This window comes from Pocillopora verrucosa, chromosome 4 (genome assembly GCF_036669915.1).
Source record: "Pocillopora verrucosa isolate sample1 chromosome 4, ASM3666991v2, whole genome shotgun sequence".
In the NCBI taxonomy this organism is placed as follows: Eukaryota; Metazoa; Cnidaria; class Anthozoa; order Scleractinia; family Pocilloporidae; genus Pocillopora; species Pocillopora verrucosa.
The window spans coordinates 27168131-27188130 of NC_089315.1; the positions used below are offsets into that span (position 1 = coordinate 27168131).

General features: G+C 38.2%; 1 protein-coding gene and 1 pseudogene across 1 annotated transcript in view; both read right to left on the reverse strand.

The window, feature by feature from the left end:
• LOC131773435 (uncharacterized) overlaps positions 1 to 9844 on the reverse strand; it is a 55367-nt gene extending 45523 nt beyond the window's left edge. The window contains exons 1-13 of the mRNA XM_066165210.1: positions 9807 to 9844; positions 7610 to 7742; positions 6230 to 6358; positions 5333 to 5589; positions 5022 to 5145; positions 4582 to 4711; positions 4027 to 4279; positions 3635 to 3749; positions 3349 to 3474; positions 2856 to 3115; positions 2404 to 2494; positions 1761 to 2147; positions 874 to 1302 (exon numbers count right to left, since the gene is read on the reverse strand). Of these exons, the coding sequence (XP_066021307.1) occupies positions 874 to 1302; positions 1761 to 2147; positions 2404 to 2494; positions 2856 to 3115; positions 3349 to 3474; positions 3635 to 3749; positions 4027 to 4279; positions 4582 to 4711; positions 5022 to 5145; positions 5333 to 5589; positions 6230 to 6358; positions 7610 to 7742; positions 9807 to 9809 (2437 nt within the window). The 5' untranslated portion in view covers positions 9810 to 9844. The remainder of the gene's footprint in view (positions 1 to 873; positions 1303 to 1760; positions 2148 to 2403; positions 2495 to 2855; positions 3116 to 3348; positions 3475 to 3634; positions 3750 to 4026; positions 4280 to 4581; positions 4712 to 5021; positions 5146 to 5332; positions 5590 to 6229; positions 6359 to 7609; positions 7743 to 9806) is intronic.
• Positions 9845 to 19498: 9654 nt separating this feature from the next.
• The window catches only part of LOC131772951 (uncharacterized), a 1496-nt pseudogene continuing 994 nt past the window's right edge, over positions 19499 to 20000 (reverse strand).

Consider the following 20000-nt stretch of genomic DNA (forward strand, 5'->3'; position numbering starts at 1 on the left):
TTTTTTTTGAAAAAAAATTAGTTCGGAGGAATTTCAACAAGCTAAGCTAAGCTAAGGACAACTCTACTAATGCCCAAGCGTGTAAGTGTCAGCGACAGCACCAGTAAGACAAAGGAAGTACTGTCTCAGCGACAAAAGTTACAAGCATTCTACTACAACAAGGCTGCAGGACCGACACTACAACCATTCCGACCAGCCCAGCCTATCAACATTATGACCACTACACCCAGAGATGGGAACAAGGGACAGTCATCCGAGCTGGGAAAGAACCAAGATCCTTCATTGTTAAGAACGATCGAACCGAAGGCGTCTACCGTCGCACTCGATCACAGCCGAAGCCCAGACCTGTGGTAAAGGACAACAGCATCAAAGACCTACCACCACCTGTTCCTGAGACAGCAGCATCGCAAGACAGCTCAACTTCCCCACCTCAGGACAGCCAAACCTATACAACAGTATCTGGACGTACCTTAAAACCTCCCAACAGACTACATGTTTAGATACCTGAACATTCTCAATATTATGATATAGACATGAACATTGACAATAGGCATGAACACAATTATCAGTTATTGATACCACTTATGCATGATCATTATAACTTGTTTTGTTAAAGAGGGGGATGAAACAGTATCTGATTGTATGATTATTTAATGCAATAATTCCTGTATATGTCACGCGTTGATTACATAACGTGTGAATCGTTACGTGCTGTATCTTTCACGCCATGTGCTTAAGTAATTGCAGCAAATCCTCAAATAAACTACTTGATTAAAACAACGTAACACTTTATATTACATATAACAAACATAGTAAACGGTTTAAAGAAAGATAAACTGTTTTGATTTATGCACTAGCCACTAAATCACATACCTAATGGTTCCTCACAAATATATCCTGCACGGCTCGTGCAGGGTAAATCATTCCAGCGCCATCCGTACCCGTCCCAGTTTGAACTCTTTTCAATTGCATTTAAGAAAGCTCCACATTTACCGTCTCCGCTTGGTTCATTTGGCCCCCATAGATTTTCATTACTCTTTACATTCTCACCATCTATCCAAACCCAACGTAGGTTGCTATCAAGTCCAAGTGTGAGACCGTGGTCTTCACGCTTGAGTTGTTTCCTCTGATCTGCAAGAGCTTCTAATTGCTTTGCACTATTGACTATGGCGATTTCGCTCTTCTGCCTGTGACATAGGTTCCGGCCAAACCGCCACGCCTTAGATGATTGGAAATAGAACATGAAACATACTTGTCCTAGTTTGTACCAACCAGGTTCACATCCAGAAATAGAACGGTTTCCTACAAAGAAAATAGTTCATTGATTTTTTCCATTTTACCGGCACTCACCCTGGTTTGTAACTTCCGTGGTTTAAAAACATGCAAAATAAAGTTTGTTACTGTGACAGATGCCCCGTATGGATTACTGAGACATTCTTAAGAGAACTACTCCTCGTTTGCCTTATTTTGATACGCGAGTCCCGTCTTTCAACGAGCGATTTCTTTTTTATTCTAAAAGTATGGTTTTAAAATAAGCGTGAAAATAGGAAAATAATCATGTAGATGAATTTCCATTCATTGAATAGGGATCTTCAACCATGTCGTCAATCTCTCTCTCGCTTTACTGTCGCGCGTAAAACAAAAAAAATTGGCACTGTAAAATCTCTTTGCTTCGTCAAAGTATGTATTATGTACTTAGGCTAGTAGCCTAATGAAAAATTTTTCAGGCTTCACTTAAACAGTCTTTTCCGGTTCCTCACCTGATTGAACCACATTGCGGGCATAAAAAGAGAAATTCGCCTTGTATTTGCAACCATCCATAAGACTGGGATCTTCAAGAGTTATCATAGGCCCAACCCTATCTCTGCCAATGAAGAAAATCTTGGTGCAATTCAGTGATAATTCCTTTTGATTGAGGACAGAAACATCCACGGGATAGTTATTGTAGTTAAAAACATCTAGCTTTGTGGTAAAGAAGCTGTGTCCCTTTGCATGAGGATAGATGAAATAAGTGCTCTCTGTCGGATTTCCTCGGGGATGTTCGACACTGAATCTGAATTCGTCGGAGTACAGATTGTCTCCAGAGGGTCTTGTCGATATTCTGAAATCGTTTCCCTTAAGGGAAGACACGTAGAGCGTTGCTTTACCTAAAATAATAAATTCAAATGGTCATGGATCATGCTTTTATGTCAAAGTCTGCCTCCCAACGATTCTTGTTGAAGTTTTAAACGTTTAAACTAACTTACCTAATTTGAGCAGTACGTCAATAAACAAAAAACTGAAAAAACTACATCAAGATACTGCTTCATAGATAAAAATGAAGTAAGCACCGTTACAATGTGCTCAAATTATTTCGAACTAATTGATCGAAATAATCGAAAAAAGATATTGATATTGCCGTACTTGATTGGTGACAAGGTCCGTGTTGAAACATGAAGTCGTCCAAGGCTGCGTCTCCACGAAAGCTCGTGCCTCTAATACCATCAATTATTATCTAGAAATGGCAGAAAAAAGACTTCCTAGCTATCATGAGATTTCACGTAAACGAGGTGAGAGACAGCTCTTTTTGTATATCAAAGTTCTCCCGTTTGTTGAAAATCTTGGAAGTCCTGTTTTTCACTAGAGAATGATATTGCAGTCAGCGTTTAATCTCCCTGAGTTTTTTAACCTGTCACGCTGTTATGTAATGCATTCTTTGATCGATAAATTCCAAGAAAATCTCCATACTTGGGAAGACTGCTAGCAATTAAGATAGTAGAAGTCATAAGAGAACTCCCTTCGTAGCGGAAACTATAAATTTGTTCTGATTGTAGCCACCTTAGGAAGAGGCTATGATTCAAATCGTGACATCCCACCTGATAACTTGAAGTATCGTTTATGCTAACTTGCGCTTGAATCCAACTATTTCCTTGATCCTTGGACCTCAGCCAAAGCGGTTGTAGTCTGTCTGCACCCTGTCTTCTTATGTACACAACAACACATCCCATGGAAGAACCATACATGTGGTAATAGAACATCATGCAATGACGTCCTCTCAGCCACGGACTCGTAAGTCTTGCAGTGTCTCCCATCTTTCTGGGCCACGATGTTTCAATATAAATGTAATAACCAGATCCTTTCGAAAGAAAAACTAGTATTACATGCACAAATTTTTCATTTGAGTAACAAATACAAGGACAATCTAATTTTTCTGATTCAGTTGCTAGATCTTTATTCATTCGTTTTTGAGCATGCAGGGTACAAATCAATGATGTTATGACCACCTAGGTTAAATTTTATATCCCCCATCTCTGCTTAAAGTGATTCACCCTACATGCAGAAAGACCAGTACTATCTACCTCGTTTTACCTAAAGTATGGTCCCTGCTGGGTCCAGTCTGAGGGCTCGATGTCCCGCCTTTTTTTCTTCTCCATGCGAAGATAAAATTTAAATCACTCCTCCAAAAGCACAAGTTATGATCGAAGTTGCAATTCCCTAAAAAAAAATGTGAGAGCTGTTATCTTTAAAGTTAACAAATAAGAAAGTTATGACAAAACCTCGGAGGTTGAGTATTTTATAACAGACCATCAAGAAATAAGCGACGAGAGAATCATGAATGATTTTGTAATACTTTGAACAGAAGCATAACAAGAACCTTGTACGTTGGTGCTAAATTCCCTCTCGTCATGGCATAGTCCATCACCTAAGTTGACGTCATAGACGGCTATACGACTTGTGTAGTTTTTGCCAACTGTAGCTTGCAGGACAATCTGTGATAGGAATTATCATTGAAATCGTATTTATTTATGTATTTTGTGACAGTGCAGTCTAATCTAATTGCTTGAAAAGGTTATCAGTAAGCAAGATTAACACTTGCGGCCAACTTCAACAACCAGGACTAGGAGTGCTACCCTTTATTATTTTATACTACAGTGACAGATGTAATCTATGCATATTGCAATTCTCGGCATCATAAAAATCATAGGACCTACATAAAGAAGAGTAAATATCATCTCCTTTTTTTTCCTGCCTTTATAAAGTGTGTACCTGACACTCGTCAGTATAACCGATATCGACGCTAGCCATTATCCACTGACTTCCCTGATCCCCCGACTTATTCCACATCAAGTAATCTCCTTGTCGCCCTCGAAGTTGAAGCAAGACATCCAGTCTTCCCACATGACGTCCAGACAAGCGATAAGAAAAGCGGAGACATTTTGGTCCCCGAATAAATGGACTCGATAACTGAGCAGTTTGATTTATTTTGTCAGGTTGTGATTCTTCGATATAAATATATTTCCTTCCTCTTGATACTGAAAAGAAAGGCATAAGCACATAATTAATCATGGATAGGTGAATAATAAACGGTAAAACACCCTGGCTTTCTTCGACAATGAATCGAAATACGTCAGGTGACAAGGATAATTCTAAATTAAGTCGATGGATTTTGTCCTTTTCACCAAGGAATAATCGCTTCATCAAAGGTAAACATATTAGCAGTAGTTGAATTATCATCGGTGGTGAAGCCATCAATGCCCGTAAAGTTGAGCATTTTGTGTAGGTGGTGCACACTAAAGATACAATGGCGGTAGCATCTTTTACTTGCCAGTGAGATTACCGCTCGCGTCAATTTGTTCACTTGAGTTTTCTGGCCCCCTTCTCCAGTCGATCTCATCCCAAGGTGCAAATAGATTTCTCCATCCACAAAAGCTCTCCTTAAAGGTGCAGTTAACTGAAATTGCACCAAAAAATGGCGATGAAATGCGGTCTCGGACAACAATTGCTAGATTAATTTACACTGTATTTACTTCAGCTGTTGTGAGAACAACTTATGTTACCATTTACAGGAAAGCGAGTGTTTTCATTTTACTTTGAGGTTCTGGGTGAAAGAAACGTTTTCTTCCCTTAAAATTTTTGCCTTGAGAAATCTGTTTGACTCATGAAGAAGCGACACGAGTGTTCTCGATGCAAGTGAAGACAACCCTAATTAATACTGTTCAAACCAAATTGCTTCTTGTTTAGCAGCACAAGCGCAGCATTACCTTTAAAGAGTTCAGATGGAGTAGTGTCACCATCTGAAATGCAAGTTAGGTTCTCACTGAAAATGAGTTCATCAACTGCAATACTTGATGCAGAAGTCACTCCTGCAATGCCCTCTATTACCATCTGTGAGCAGATAAGACGACATGGTTAGGGTCTAGTCATGAATTATAGATCCTTACGCAACTTAAATTGTACACGCATTTGACTGGAAAACCTCCTGGTCTTCTCAAAGAAGAATGAAAAGCACTCGGTCCATTTTCCCAAAATCGCATCGTTAATGTTTTCCCAAAGAAAAACGTTATTGGACTACCTGATAAGTCCCTTCGTAGCTTATAGCCACGCAGCCTTTGATCCAATCACGTGATGATCGGTTCCCATGACGACTCCATATCCTGGATTCACTACCATTGATTATGACATATACAGAGAGAGTCTCAATGGTGCTGCCATACATGGAGTAAAAAAATGTTATCCGCATGGGACCCCTCAACCACGGGCTTTTCAATCTGGCCTTCTCGTCGTACTTTCGAGGAGATAACGTTTGAATGTAGATATACGAGCCATTTTCTGAGAAAGCGTAAAATACACCCCTTATCAATTTAACAGATATACGCTCAATAATAGAACACGTCAAAATGCGGTCACAATGCCAATATTCCCTTGTTTCCTGGGGGAATTTATGATAATAGTCAAGTGTTCGCGCGGCAGAGGACTGGACATCCTGATAGACGTCACATGACTTAAGCAAAAATATTATGTGCTTGTGAGTCGAGCCATGCATGTGAAAAAAAGGGTGTAATGCTACGTATCATCAGTGAAGAATACACGCGGAAAACTTTAAAACCGTGTGAATATTCTGTGTAACAAAAATAGGAAAAGGGGGCACCCGAAGTGCAGATAAGTGCGTCACTGTTGTCCCCGCCATATTTTGATGTCTTCTGGGAACTATCTCTTGGAGGACAGACGCTCGGCAACATAGAATCTATTTGTTTCGTTTGATAAAAAAGGTAGAAGTTGTTAAAGGTAACATTATTGTCTGTCCTTCTATAGATCATCTTTTCATATAAAAAAGACATAATTTCGTCAGTTACCTCTGCGAATCATCAAGATACATGTAAGGTCTTTACTTTATAAGGATATAAAGTTTTCCAGCCGGTACCTTATTTCAAAGGGTACATTGCGTAGAAAAATGAAACATATAATGTACCTGTGTAGTCAGTGATTGGTCCAGTGTCACTACTTGGAGAACTTCCTTGTCCAAGTACCCAATCGAAATGGTTGTTGTATCTTTCATTGGACCAGCTGCAGAATGTTCTCTCATCAAAGGTGCAGTTCCCTGGTGAAGGATAATATCAAAATAACATACTCCTATTGATTGCTGAGGGAAACCTGTTTAGGCCTTTACCTTAATTTTAAAAAATACCAATACAGCCTAAAACTGAGTTTCCCTATAAGATAAGCTATGGCTTCAGTATTACCAGCTGTAAATAAATTTGTGGAATGTAAGGTACCCTGGAGAATTGCCCCATTTCTCCAACGTCCACCAAGATCCAAAAATATTCTCACAATTTTGAATTGCTCTTGGCTGCTAATCGTGAAGGCACAAATTAGCACGATTTCATACAGGGTGTCGAGTGGAGCGACCACTACTTGACAAATTTACAGCCAATCCATAATATGTAACCGTTTCTACTGTCTCTTACCACCTGTGCCTAGTTAAATACATTTTTAGCACGTACTGTGTAGTATCTGAACTGTGGATCTATCATCGTGAGATATTAGTTAGGCAAGACAGAAAAATAACAAACTAAAAGAGACACATGATATATAATGTTTACTTTCAAAGCAAATATACGGCACCGCGGTCGAGAATATAGAAATCCAAAACTGACAGATTGCGCGGTTGGCCCACCTCGAGGTAGACCACCGAAGCAAGTCTCTTTGAAATTATGATCGCAACGAGATTCATGCAATTACATATCGACTCACGATACGATATAAAACCGGTTAATACCTAAAATTAACATTGCCTCGAAGGCGTTTAAACAAAATCAATTCCATACATTACGTTGGTGAGTGCCATGATAGATAAAACAAACTGAGAAAATTACGTTTGTTTTTAATATTACAGCGTTGAGGTTAAAATTCCTCATAAAAAGTACATGGACACCCCTTAAATTCTTTTCATTTCAATATTTCTGTAGCAAGTCGTAGCGAACAAGTTTGAATTTAACTGGTTTGTAAGAAAGGAAGAAAAGTCAATGAAATTCCCAATGAGAAACAATTTCCTTTCTTTGCTATATTTGACCAAACAGGTATGGACGTCTACTACCATCTTATCTTTTATTACCTCCTTTATGACGTACGTAATAATTGTTTGACAATTCCTTACACTTCGATTCTCTGCAACACCGAAAAATAGGTTATAAACGGAAAACAAAAGAAGAGCAGTTTCTCAAGACGGTGATAATTCTGCTCGTAGATAACATAGAAGCTTTCACGTTCTTTTTGGTTGCTAACTCAACAGAACGGATAATTTTTACTAGCTTCCGCCTGGATTTTTTTACGATCAAGATATAAAACTTACCGGTGATGTCTTTTGAGGAGACTCCTGCTTGGAAGGGAAAAACAGTGGCAATCATCAGAAAGAAGCTGGCAAGAAGCAGTTGTGTTCCCTGGATAACTGGTGGCAGCATTATTCCAGCGAGTTGATGCACACTCTGGAATAGAAATACTCGTTTCAATTCGAACGCCGTCATTCACTAGTCAGTGCTTTTAAAATTTGCATCACACAAATTAACTGACTTCGGTCGTGTACGGAAAAAAAAGATGTGATCGGTGTTCTCGTAATACTATTTAGCTAGAAGGGAGCTCAATTAAAAAATACCAGTAGACGGCCTCAATGGATCCAATTGTCGTAAAGCAAGTTTGCAACTAGTTCCCAAACAAGGACAATTTGAAATTGAACGTCGAACGACCTCCTGGTAGAAACTAATTTTCATGCATAATCGGAGACACTTTATCTTGACACCTGATTACGTACAACTAAAACACGGATATAAGCTGTTCAAACATTTGGAGATGAACACCATTTCCGTGCCAAAATATAGTGTCAGTTCAGTTCCTCACCTGTCCTCCACCTACAAGATGGTTCTACAGAAAACTCTCCACACAAAAAAGTAAGAAAACCAGTTAGACACCCGAGATACATGAAAATAGTAGGTGCGTTTTAAAGTCTTGATCCAAAGATACAATGTTATATAAACAGCCCACGGTTTCTTGCCGAAACGTCAAAGACTTAAGGATAACATGAGTATTGCCATGTTTGAATCGTGGGATGGTTTAGCTTAATTTGAATGAACTTCGGAAAATTTTCTTTCGAAAAATTAAAGTAATTGCATATCACTGAGTAGAAGATTTCTGGCTAAAACGGAGCCTGTTGTTAGATACGAAATGACCCAAATTTCGAAGATGTTTAACATCTGATCATACATTCACCAAGCTACCGTTTAAAAAATTGACAATACAAAGGGAAAGACACAGAAGAGGGTTTTTTGGTTTTTGTTCTTAATGGCCTACACGCTGGAGTGTTTGCCTGATTCCCCGCCCACCTACAACTTACGACACGTTACTCATTATCTAGATCGGTGAACGGTGTCAGTTCAAAATCAATTACTTTCCGAGCAAGGTTGTTTACATGTTCTTATACATAATTTGTCCTTGGCATCGTCGAAAATAGTAGGCACAGCTAATGGGCGAAACTGGTTATAATCAGATCCTTAAATTCACCTAACAGTGACAAGGTCATGGTTATTGAGAACTAGTCAAGCTAAAACTTCGAAAAAAAAAAAAAGCTAAAGTATTGCATATTTTAAAATCGTATTTGCGACAGGAAGTCTTCGTAATCACAATGAAATTCAACGTCACCTGAGTGATGGATTTCTATCTTAAAAAATTTACTTTGACGTTTTCGAATCAGCTATTTGCATTGTTGTATAATTTCGCCATTTCCCAATTTGTTTCTCCTGGTTAGGTTAACCTTTTTGAGATATTTTCATTCAACACTACTGTACTATTCAAAGCTGATTCTTCTCAGTTGATACCATGACGTAGCTACCTCCTTCGCAGCCACCCATTAAGTTATTTTTAGATATACAATGCAGTATAGATGCAAAGCATGGCTGTAGGCAAAGTATTTTACATTCTACACGGGAATCAACTATAATTTTTCCCAGAACTTTTCCATCCATTCAGACTGCTTCGATCAAGCTAGCACGACACCGTTAAGTTTTCGAATTTCTTTCCGAGACAAGAAACTTCTCTCTCTCTCTTGTCTAAAGAACATAATTAAAAAATTTTTATATCCCGGTCCAAATCAGAGCTATAGGCAAGGTTTATTACGATCTACACGGGAATCAATTTTCATTTTTCCCAGAACTTTTCCATCCATTCAGACTGCCTTGATCAAGCTAGCACGACACCGGTAAGTTTTAGAATTGCCTTCAAGGAGGTTTGATCGCATGATAAAACTGTTTTAATGTTCCCTGTACCTCATCCTTCTCGTGGTAACTGTTTGAAGGTGTCCCTTTCTTCTTTAAAACACTAAAACTTGTCGCAATAAAGAAACTTCAAATTTCCATTTTGTGGAGTAATATTGTGTTGCAAGATTCGAGAAACACCTTATAATTTGCATTAGAATGTTATTACAAATGTTTCAGTATTTTTACCTGCTAGTAAACAACAAAAAGAAATTAATAATTAATTCCCCCATGATAGAAGCTTACCATATCAAGACAATGTCGGTGATAAACAAATACAAAAGGCTCTGGAACACAATTCAAAGTAGCATTAATTTTTAAAAATATCCAAATTTCTATTTTTCTTGGCGACAAAGGTAACTCGTTTTTGTCAAATAAACAGTTAATTTCTCTCTCTCTCTCTCTCTTGTCTGAAGAGCATAATTAGTATATATATATATATATATATATATATATATATATATATCCCGGTCCAAATCATTAAAGAAAAAATATTATTTGTCAATGAGAAGGGGTGTTAGAGTATTAGGGAGTTAAAGCTCTGTGTAGTTATAATTAGAATATTCTACAAGCGCAAAGACTGTTAAGTTTTCTATGACTCGGCAATCAGTTTTACTACACGGCTCAACATTAATTCACGCAATATTTATCACGCCAACAAAATGCCTCTAAGTGCTTTGTAACTTTTGTCTGGCACGTTTTACACTATAAAGAGCTAAGCCAAACTTTCCTCACGCTACGCTCTGAGGAGCTACGATCGACTATCTGATTTTAATTTGCTAAAAATTAGAGTGAAAACGGGTAACTGCGGCCACCCAGCTAGTAATTTTGCAACAAGCAACTCTATTTAAAAGGCAAAGGCATTCCTTACCTAAAAAAACTATCTTGTTCAGTTTGCGTCGTACTCTGCTGAAGAATATCACGGCAAAAACCGAAAAAATGTATTTGTTTAAATTATCTAATCAATTCCCGCCTATGGCAATGAAATTTTGTAGCTGATTCGAGAAGAAGGAAGGTTAGATATATATGTATAGTCTCCTATTCTTATTTTATCACAATTTTTATCACAAGAGTAAGATTAGGAAACCATAGACGACACAAAAAATTACCTGACTTTAGGCTTGGAAATATCTACAATCGTTGATTGAAGACAAATCGTGATGACTCTGCAACATCAGCTGGAAATATCAGTAAGTGCCAGTCAATCCTAAACTTTGCCAGCAAGATAGTTACGAACTCTAAGAAATTCGACCTCGTAACTCCTCTGCTTCGCCAATTGAACTGGTTACCCGTGAGGCAATTACTACCATATAAGGACAAGGTAATGACATGCAAATGTCCGAGGGACATTTAAAAGTATATTTGAACGAAAGTTACCTATCTATTCGTTACTTCCTAATTATAGCAACTTCCTGTTTATGGCAACTTCCTGTTTGGTGACGCCACTTTCTCCCAGGTATAACCTGGTCGTTATATGCTGAGTTTGTCGCTAGATGATATCGAGAAGAACAATTTAGAACACTTGTGAACACTGAAAGAGGTCTCTAGAGTATTAGACGCACGTTGGAATTTATTGGACTGTGCAAAACAAGTGTTTTTTGTTTTTGTGTTTCATATGTATATCTTAGAACGAGCCAAGAACATTCTGTGGAGCCAAATGTCGTGGATCTGCACGCACACGTAGTGCTATTGAATATACTTGCCTTTTTGCTAAATTTTTTGACTTTACTGTCACCACCACCCGACGAAAATCATTATCCTTTGTAGCATTGGTTGATTGAATGAATGTTCAAATCTGTTTTTAATTGTTCTTCCATCAGCATTTAGTGAAAATGATTGACATACAACTGACTGCATATATTTTTCAGACGGATTTAATCAAATATCAGACGACTGGATTTTGAAATTTAGAGTAGATCTATGGCGATAAAATGAGAAACATTTAAGTTAATGTCTCAAGTTTAAAATGAGGGGGAGGTTTTACCATGTCTAGTGTTCAAAATAACTGGTCACTTCTGTATTTCAGTTTCAGATGCACGGAGGAATCTACATTTAGAGTAAGAGTTCTTGAACATATGAATATCGGTTGCTCTCTTTCAACTTTTCTGCCGTCAGAAGACGGAGCCTGTAGTGAATGTTGATACGCAGAGATTTCATCATTGTAAGCTTTTTTCGTGTGGAAAACATTGTTTCTCGCGAAGGCCCTTGATAGCTATCCTTCCAGATATAGATAGACTTCTCTCGTCAATGGGCGGCAATCGTACTGACAAAATCGACGAGGACGGGTCATGGGTAAGAACAAGGTACTCATGGCCGCTTTCAGTCTTCACAGTCGGGGGTTTGGGGCTAGAACTGTGCACACACTTGCTGTTAAACGGAAGGAAATGACGAGTCAAAGTACTCGAGCAAGTCTTCGGGATACTACCCTGTGGAGAGGATGAAGGTTTAGTACACGCTACTTTAGGGTGTAGCTCCAGCACTCTTCCATTGATACGGTTCCAGATCTCTTTTGATGTTGGCATTGCAAATGAACCATTGGACAGTAACAAGGATGACGTTGGAATGACCTCGTTTGGCGCTCCATTACCACCTAAAATTAGATTTGATTAAAAATGAATTAAGTCATCCACCAGAACAAAAGAGAAATTATTTCCATAATTGTGGGACGGTCTCATAATATTTAGCGAATGGGTGCTAGTGAATTAATATGTCAAGTTGTTGTTCTTTATTAGATTAATGTCACTAGAATATGTCGGGCTGAAACTGCTCTTTTTGAATTGTTAAACAAGTTAAACGGATACTCCAAGTCAACGAGGCTAACGCTGATGTTTTTAATTTTTTTCGCCTACTTATAAAATTAATTCACAGTTGTTCAATGACAAGGAACGCTCTTGAAAATATTTTCATCGACCTTTATGAATCGAAATCTTCTGCAGCCTTTATGCAGCAGTAACTTCAATGTGGTAGCTACGCTTTAAAACACAATACTGGCGATAATTTTTAAAATCGTCAACATTTTTCCTTCTTGCATAGGTAATTGGTGTCTATGACACAGACAGCTAACGGACGCCCTCTCTTGCTTAAACAACAATGATTTACGAAGTGCCGCTAGCTTTTCTAAGTTGTGGTGATGAGGTTTATGAACGAAAACAAAATTTTATATCGAATAATTTAAGAGGTTCTCGATGGAGTAATTTTTTTTACTGCTAACGGTTTATGCCGTGCAGTTTCGGTACCGTTCAAAGTGACTCTTCACTGACTGGATAAGTTTTTAACGGGTAACATTTTTTACGACTAACGGTTAAAATTTGCCACTTTTCACGCCTAACGGTTAAATTTTCGGCTTTTTGCGGTCAATGGTTGACCTTACTGAGACCTTTGAGTAACCATACCAAACCAAGTGGTCAAACCAACTTATTTACCAAACGCTGTGAAAGGATTTTACATTTAGAGAAATTCTAAAGCTTCTTCTATCAGACTGATTGCATGAACGTTGCCGGCGGCCACCTACCTTGGTTCGTTCCACGACTATGTGTTTTGTGCTAATGAAAACTTTGACGTAAGTCTGTGACGTCAAGTTTTATTCGATCTAACCGCCTGTAACATACAGAGCAATAATGTTTTATCATCTTCATCACCTGTGCATTGCTAAATTTTGCTACAACTCGGTGAGAAGGGGGTGCGTCAGTTGCCAGTCAACGGGTGCCTCGTGCAAAGCATCTTCTAAATAGCATCTTCTAAATAGAGGATTTTCGAGTATGAAAGGTATCCGTTCCCCCCTTCAACAAAATGGCACAACCAACCGGTTATTTTCGCAGACCCATTCTTCCGTCAAAACATCGAATCCTGGTCACAAAATACTTCATGTCTTGCCTACACTGCAATTATACAGCCGAAATGAGTGTTCTGAAGTAAGACTACGGTTTAGGTATTTGGTATTTAGGTTTAGGTAAATTGTTACTTGAAGTGGCCTCTTTTTACTCGTGATAATTTTTAAAAGTTTTTCTTTGAAAAAAAAGGTGAAGTTAAGAGTTTAGATTTTTCCGTAGCGTAGTGACATTTCACCACGAATACTTTGTTTGGTTTGTTTTTGTTTGTCTGTCCGTATTTTAATTTTTGAATAAGCATCTTCTGGTTTAGTTTTGCAGTGACTGAAGATGCTAAATCTGTTTTAATATCTCCCAGAACTTTTCTCCCTACTTCTCTCTCTACGTTTCATCATGTTTTGCCTGCTTATTTAAGCGAAGACTGAGAGCGTGTATAGGAAGGTGCGCTTTCCTTAATTTTTGCTGGCCTTTCATATCATTAAATCTAGCGCTGTATAATATCAGATCTTTGAAAGACAAAGAACAGCGTAATGAACTCTTTCACTAAGGAGTCGTCTCTGTAGCACCCCACATTTACCTAATCTATTCAATTAAAACAGTTTCGTCACTGGAAAGTAAAAAATCGTGCGGCAAAAACCTGAGACTATCGACATGAAAAAGAAATGCATTAATGTTGTTGTTTGTATGTTATGCATCACTTATTTGCAAAAATTAGCATCAGTGCATAAGGCAAGGAAAACCTAAAAGAATCCTTCAAGAAAAAGCAGAATCATAGATCAAATATCGCTTGTGAGTCCAAATATTCGTCATTAAGGGAAAGCTTTCGAGGCAATTGATTTATGTCTGTGAATTCTGTTACCTTTTTTTTGATCGTGTCGATTTCACATGCAATGTTTTTATACAATTATCTTCTTTGTCCCGATGCCCAAGACACTGAAAACCTTTATGGATTCTGATCATAGCTTTGGCACATGTAGCTTAATAGAGTGTACATAGAGCGGCACTTTTAATGGATTAAAATAGGAGGAGTTGTTAAAATAGGACAACTTTGCGCGAGTCATCAATTACTTACAACTAAAACGACGGATTCCGTTTTCTCTGTCTGATTTGAAATGAGGTATCAAAATGTGATTCATATGACAATCATACTTCTTTTTAACGAGGTGTACATAGGGCGGGGGGATCCTGGTGGCTGCAGTCGAATGACTTTTATTCCTTGTAAAAGACAAGTACATTTCGGGAACCGTTTATTTTCTAAAGCCGTCTTTATAGTATACATTAAGTCATGTAACTGAGAGAGTTTTGAGATTCCAAAGACTAACATTACAAACGAAGGTCTGCTAATGAAACTTAAACCTTGTCACGGAACCCGCTATTTTAAGTCCTGACCAACAACTTTGACCCCGACTTGTGACGTAAAACAAATCGTTCTCTTTTGCCATCAGTGCCCATTTTCGTAACGTGTTAGAATTGCTCGAAAGTGGATTTTTTTTACCCGATAATACGAGAAGAAATCCTTAATTATTAGGTTATGGAACACATATTGTCACGTTACGTTGATCAAATCGACCAACCTTGAATAATGTAAACATCATTTGACCAGAGTCCTCCTTTGCCATCGCCTCGGCAATGATTGCCCTCACCATATTTGTTAAACGTTTCTTCAGCTGTTACACTGGCTGCACACCATCCGCCATTCAGAAGTGCAAACATGCGAAAACCCCTTTTTCGAGCTGCGAGGGCGCACTTTTCGATCGCGTTTCACCGTCCTGGTAAGCACCGAGCAATAGAGGGTCAGCGTCTTCTAATTTCGGAATTGCACGATTGCTTGTGTCTCGATAGCATCCCACTTTCTTGTAATTTAGTGAAGTAGTAGTTAATACTAAAGGTATAAAGGTATTTAGTTAGAATAAATCTTTAAGGTCAACAATATAGTAAAAATATATATAATATATATATATATATATATATTAATATGTATATATATTAATATATATATATTAATATGTATATATATTAATATATATATATATTAACATATATATTATACAATAAAGAGATAATAATATATAATATATATTAATATAATATATATATTAATATAGTCCTAGCTGACTTACATTAGGAAAAATTATTCCAAGGGCACCTGGATGAGGAGTTAAGTGGAATGAAGTGTTATCCTATTATGTATAAAGTGGATTATAAAAGATCATACATTACAGAATCACCTTGAGAGGTGTCTCCAAACTTGTAAACGTTTTAAGAACAAGTGACTTACGTCGAGTCTGTAATTTATACAGCTGAATCTCGAGCATTGCCTACAAGGGCAGATTAGACGAATCCGGAAAGAAATCGGGAAAGGGAGAGAGAGATAAAAGTAAAAGAGAAAACAATAATAGAGGCTAGAACGCAAGTCCACGGTAAAGAGAAGACTGATACAAGAAAACACACTAAGATCAAAGATCAATTAAAATAAAAATTGGCTGGTTCTTGAAACAAGGTCACTAGGGATAAATTTTTCCTTTTTGAAAAAACAATCCCCAAACAGAGACACATTTATCAGACATGCTTACCGGTTTGATTACATCTTGTTTTTATGTTCATAATTTGATCCAAGGACATTGCTTGAGCGAAGAACTGCAAGCAGGAAACTTTGCCATAAAGTTGTATCTCACTGTTGTTGGACGCTCCTATCATAGGATTTCCTTGAGTCGCCAATTCCACTTTGGATCCAAGAGACTTGTTCATAACCATGCTGTTATTCACCCACACAGACGCAACGCCAGTTTGATAATCGTATGTGGTCCCTATAAAATTCCACTCATTTATTTTGATAATACCATCCTTACGCAATCGGTGAATCTTAGAACGATCCCTGACCACATAACGAATTTCAAGTCCCCAAGTTGAAGGAAACAACCACATCGAGCAACCGTTATCATATATCGGACCAGCACGAGTGGCAGAAGCGTCAGGGTGGACCCATGCAAAAACACTCATCGAAAACTTTGTATCAAGTTCTCCCTCGTTTTCAACTTCCACGTAGCTGTTATTCGAACCACTGAAGAGAAAGGAGCCAACTGGATTACCCCAGGGACCTCTTGTCAGCGTGATGTTATCAAACACTGCTTTAGTGGCTCCATTAGGACTCAGGTCAACAACTCCATCGGTGCGACTGGTAGAAAAGAGAGCCACGGGCAGGGGGACGTCTTAGAAAATAAATAGATTTGAGATAGAAGAACAATATTTTTCCGTCGACTTTCAAATGAAGAGATGAAAACAATATTTATGCTACATAAATGACTGCTGCGAGAAGTTTTTTTTGAAAAAAAAATTAGTTCGGAGGAATTTCAACAAGCTAAGCTAAGCTAAGGACAACTCTACTAATGCCCAAGCGTGTAAGTGTCAGCGACAGCACCAGTAAGACAAAGACAGAACTGTATCAGCGACAAAAGTTACAAGCATTCTACTACAACAAGGCTGCAGGACCGACACTACAACCATTCCGACCAGCCCAGCCTATCAACATTATGACCACCACACCCAGAGATGGGAACAAGGGACAGTCATCCGAGCTGGGAAAGAACCAAGATCCTTCATTGTTAAGAACGATCGAACCGAAGGCGTCTACCGTCGCACTCGATCACAGCCGAAGCCCAGACCTGTGGTAAAGGACAACAGCATCAAAGACCTACCACCACCTGTTCCTGAGACAGCAGCATCGCAAGACAGCTCAACTTCCCCACCTCAGGACAGCCAAACCTATACAACAATATCTGGACGTACCTTAAAACCTCCCAACAGACTGCATGTTTAGATACCTGAACATTCTCAACATTATGATATAGACATGAACATTGACAATAGGCATGAACACAATTATCAGTTATTGATATCACTTATGCATGATCATTATAGCTTGTTTTGGTAAAGAGGGGGGAAGTAACAGTATCTGATTGTATGATTATTCAATGCAATAATTCCTATATGTCACCCGTTGATTACATAACGTGTGAATCGTCACGTGCAGTATCTTTCACGCCATGTGCTTAAGTAATTGCAGCAAATCCTCAAATAAACTACTTGAGTAAAACAACGCAACACTTTATATTACATATAACAAACATAGTAAACTGTTTAAAGAAAGATAAACTGTTTTGATTTATACACCAGCCACTAAATCACATACCTAATGGTTCCTCACAAATATATTCTGCACGGCTCGTGCAGGGTAAATCATTCCAGCGCCATCCGTACACGGCCCAGTTTGAACTCCATTCAATTGCATTTAAGAAAGCTCCACATTTACCGTCTCCGCTTGGTTCATTTGGCCCCCATAGATTTTCATTACTCTTTACATTCTCACCATCTATCCAAACCCAACGCAGGTTGCTATCATAGTTAGTAGAGGAGACTGGTCATGAAAGTCGGCGAGCTTCAAAGACCGATGTCTTTGTTTTGATTTTTGCCTTGTCACGTGATCGCGACAGTGCACATCTATCAAACGATCATGGCGTCCGTCGAGTAGTTTCTTGTTAGTTGTGCGATATGTGTTAGGTTTCTCCGTAATTTTCATCAGTATATGGTTGTCATTTTGCAAGAAATATAAAAGTTATGCCAGGGGCTAATTGCTCAGTATTTGGCTGTGGTTCGTGCAGAAAAACGAAGGGAATTGGTATTTGGAAGTTGCCTGTGGCAAAATACGAAGCTCATGGAACATGGTGAGACGAATGGCTTGGTGAGATAAAAAAAGACAAGAGAAATTGATCAGAACTTCAGGGAACAGTTGAAGAGCGATAGAATATATACCTGTGAGAAACATTTTGCGCCCGAAGATATCGAAAGATGTAAGTACATATCTGTATTTTCTTGTTAAATTGTCGGATTTGCATTGAGTTAGTTTTCACTTATCAGTGTTGCTGCTGTTTGAAGTTCGTTCTGAAAGTGGATATGGTTTTAGGTTTGACTATTTCAAGTTTGACAATTTTATCTTTTCTTTGATAGATCAATCTGCGAAAATGACCCAAAAGAAGCCCAAATTTGGAGCTTTGCCGAAGCTGAACATGCCTAAGAAAAGCCATGAAAGCAGCAAGCCTTCACCACGTCCTGAACGTTCGGTTGTAAAATGTAACGAGGGGTTTTTACCACACAGCTGCTACAAGGGATTTTCAGAGCTCTGCCAACGAGTGAAAAGCCTAAAAAGCCTTGGTGATTGGAGCCTGAAGATCTTTGAGGACAAAATTGTGCTGAAGAAAACCGTGCATCCGTACGTTCTGCCACGTTTGGAAATTATTATGGATGACAGTCTTGGCTTTACTGTGAAAGTATTTGGTTCCTATTTACCTGAAGATCATCCTTTGTACCTGGACTATCTTAGAACAGTTTGAAATATTACTGTATCTAACTTAATAAGGCAACTGAAATTTGTGATGACTAACAATTTTTTTTTTACTTGTAATCCAACATTAACAAATTAAATGTTGAATGCAATATTCAGAGAAGTCACTACCGGTTGCTGGGCAATGAAAAATTTTAACAAATAATGTATAAGGCAGGGAATTGAACAACTAGTAAGATATTTCAGTTCTATGCTAGTTATAGTAGTTGGGCACAGGGAGAAGGAAGGGGGAATCCCCAGCCCACAGCCCTCAGTGACTGCCCCGAATATTATTAATTTTTAAGTTTACTGTATTTTTGTATCACTCTTTTTTGCTACAAGGTTCCCAGGAAAAAGGTCTCTCAAATTCATGATGACTAACAAAAACATTTCTTTTTTACTCTTAATCCAACATTAACAACCAGGTGTCTTGTCTTTATTATAGAACATAAAATAATTGTCCTTCAGAAGGCATTTCCCAGGATAATTTCTCTATTGCACTAATTCTGGGTTATCTTAACTCAGCTTTTAACAACCTGGCCCAGGACTCTAAGCATGTCATGCACAGGACTTTTCGTGGCATGGTAAATTCGGCTTTACATTGTATGTGAACAGTTCTTAATTCAAATTTTCTTGATAATTGATACATGTAAGTGTTTTAAAACATTCATAAAAAATAATTAACAAATTTTTTACAATGCCATGTTTTACTTAGGATAATAAAATGTTTTATTTTAATCTTGCCTAACTGTTTCTTGTTCACTCATGATCTCCTTTCGGAGCGCTTTACCCTTTGACTGCTTTGCATTAATTTTGTGGCGCTGAATGATGTCTTTAGCACAAGAAAAAGACTGCACCCTTATATATAAACGTACAATAGCATGGAAGACATTGTTGCTTACTTCAACATTGGGTATTAGCTCTGCATCTGAAACCATACATTGATAGCTTGACAATATCGCACTGTCAGTTATTGTGTTATGCACTATGCCAGCAATATCCACTTTTTGCAAAGAATTTACTGAAGTTAATTGTCTAAAATGACACTCCGTTTTGAGGAAAATGCTCTGTGCATACTTTGTAATGTTCCACAACCCCCCACGGTTTAAACTCGATACCAGTTTTTGGTTCTCATATCCATGCTCCAGTTTACCAGCTCTCAAGATTACCATTGCCTGTTGGCTCTCAGTTGTGTTCTTTCTTGCATACTTTTTGTGCAAGTTATGCAACACATAT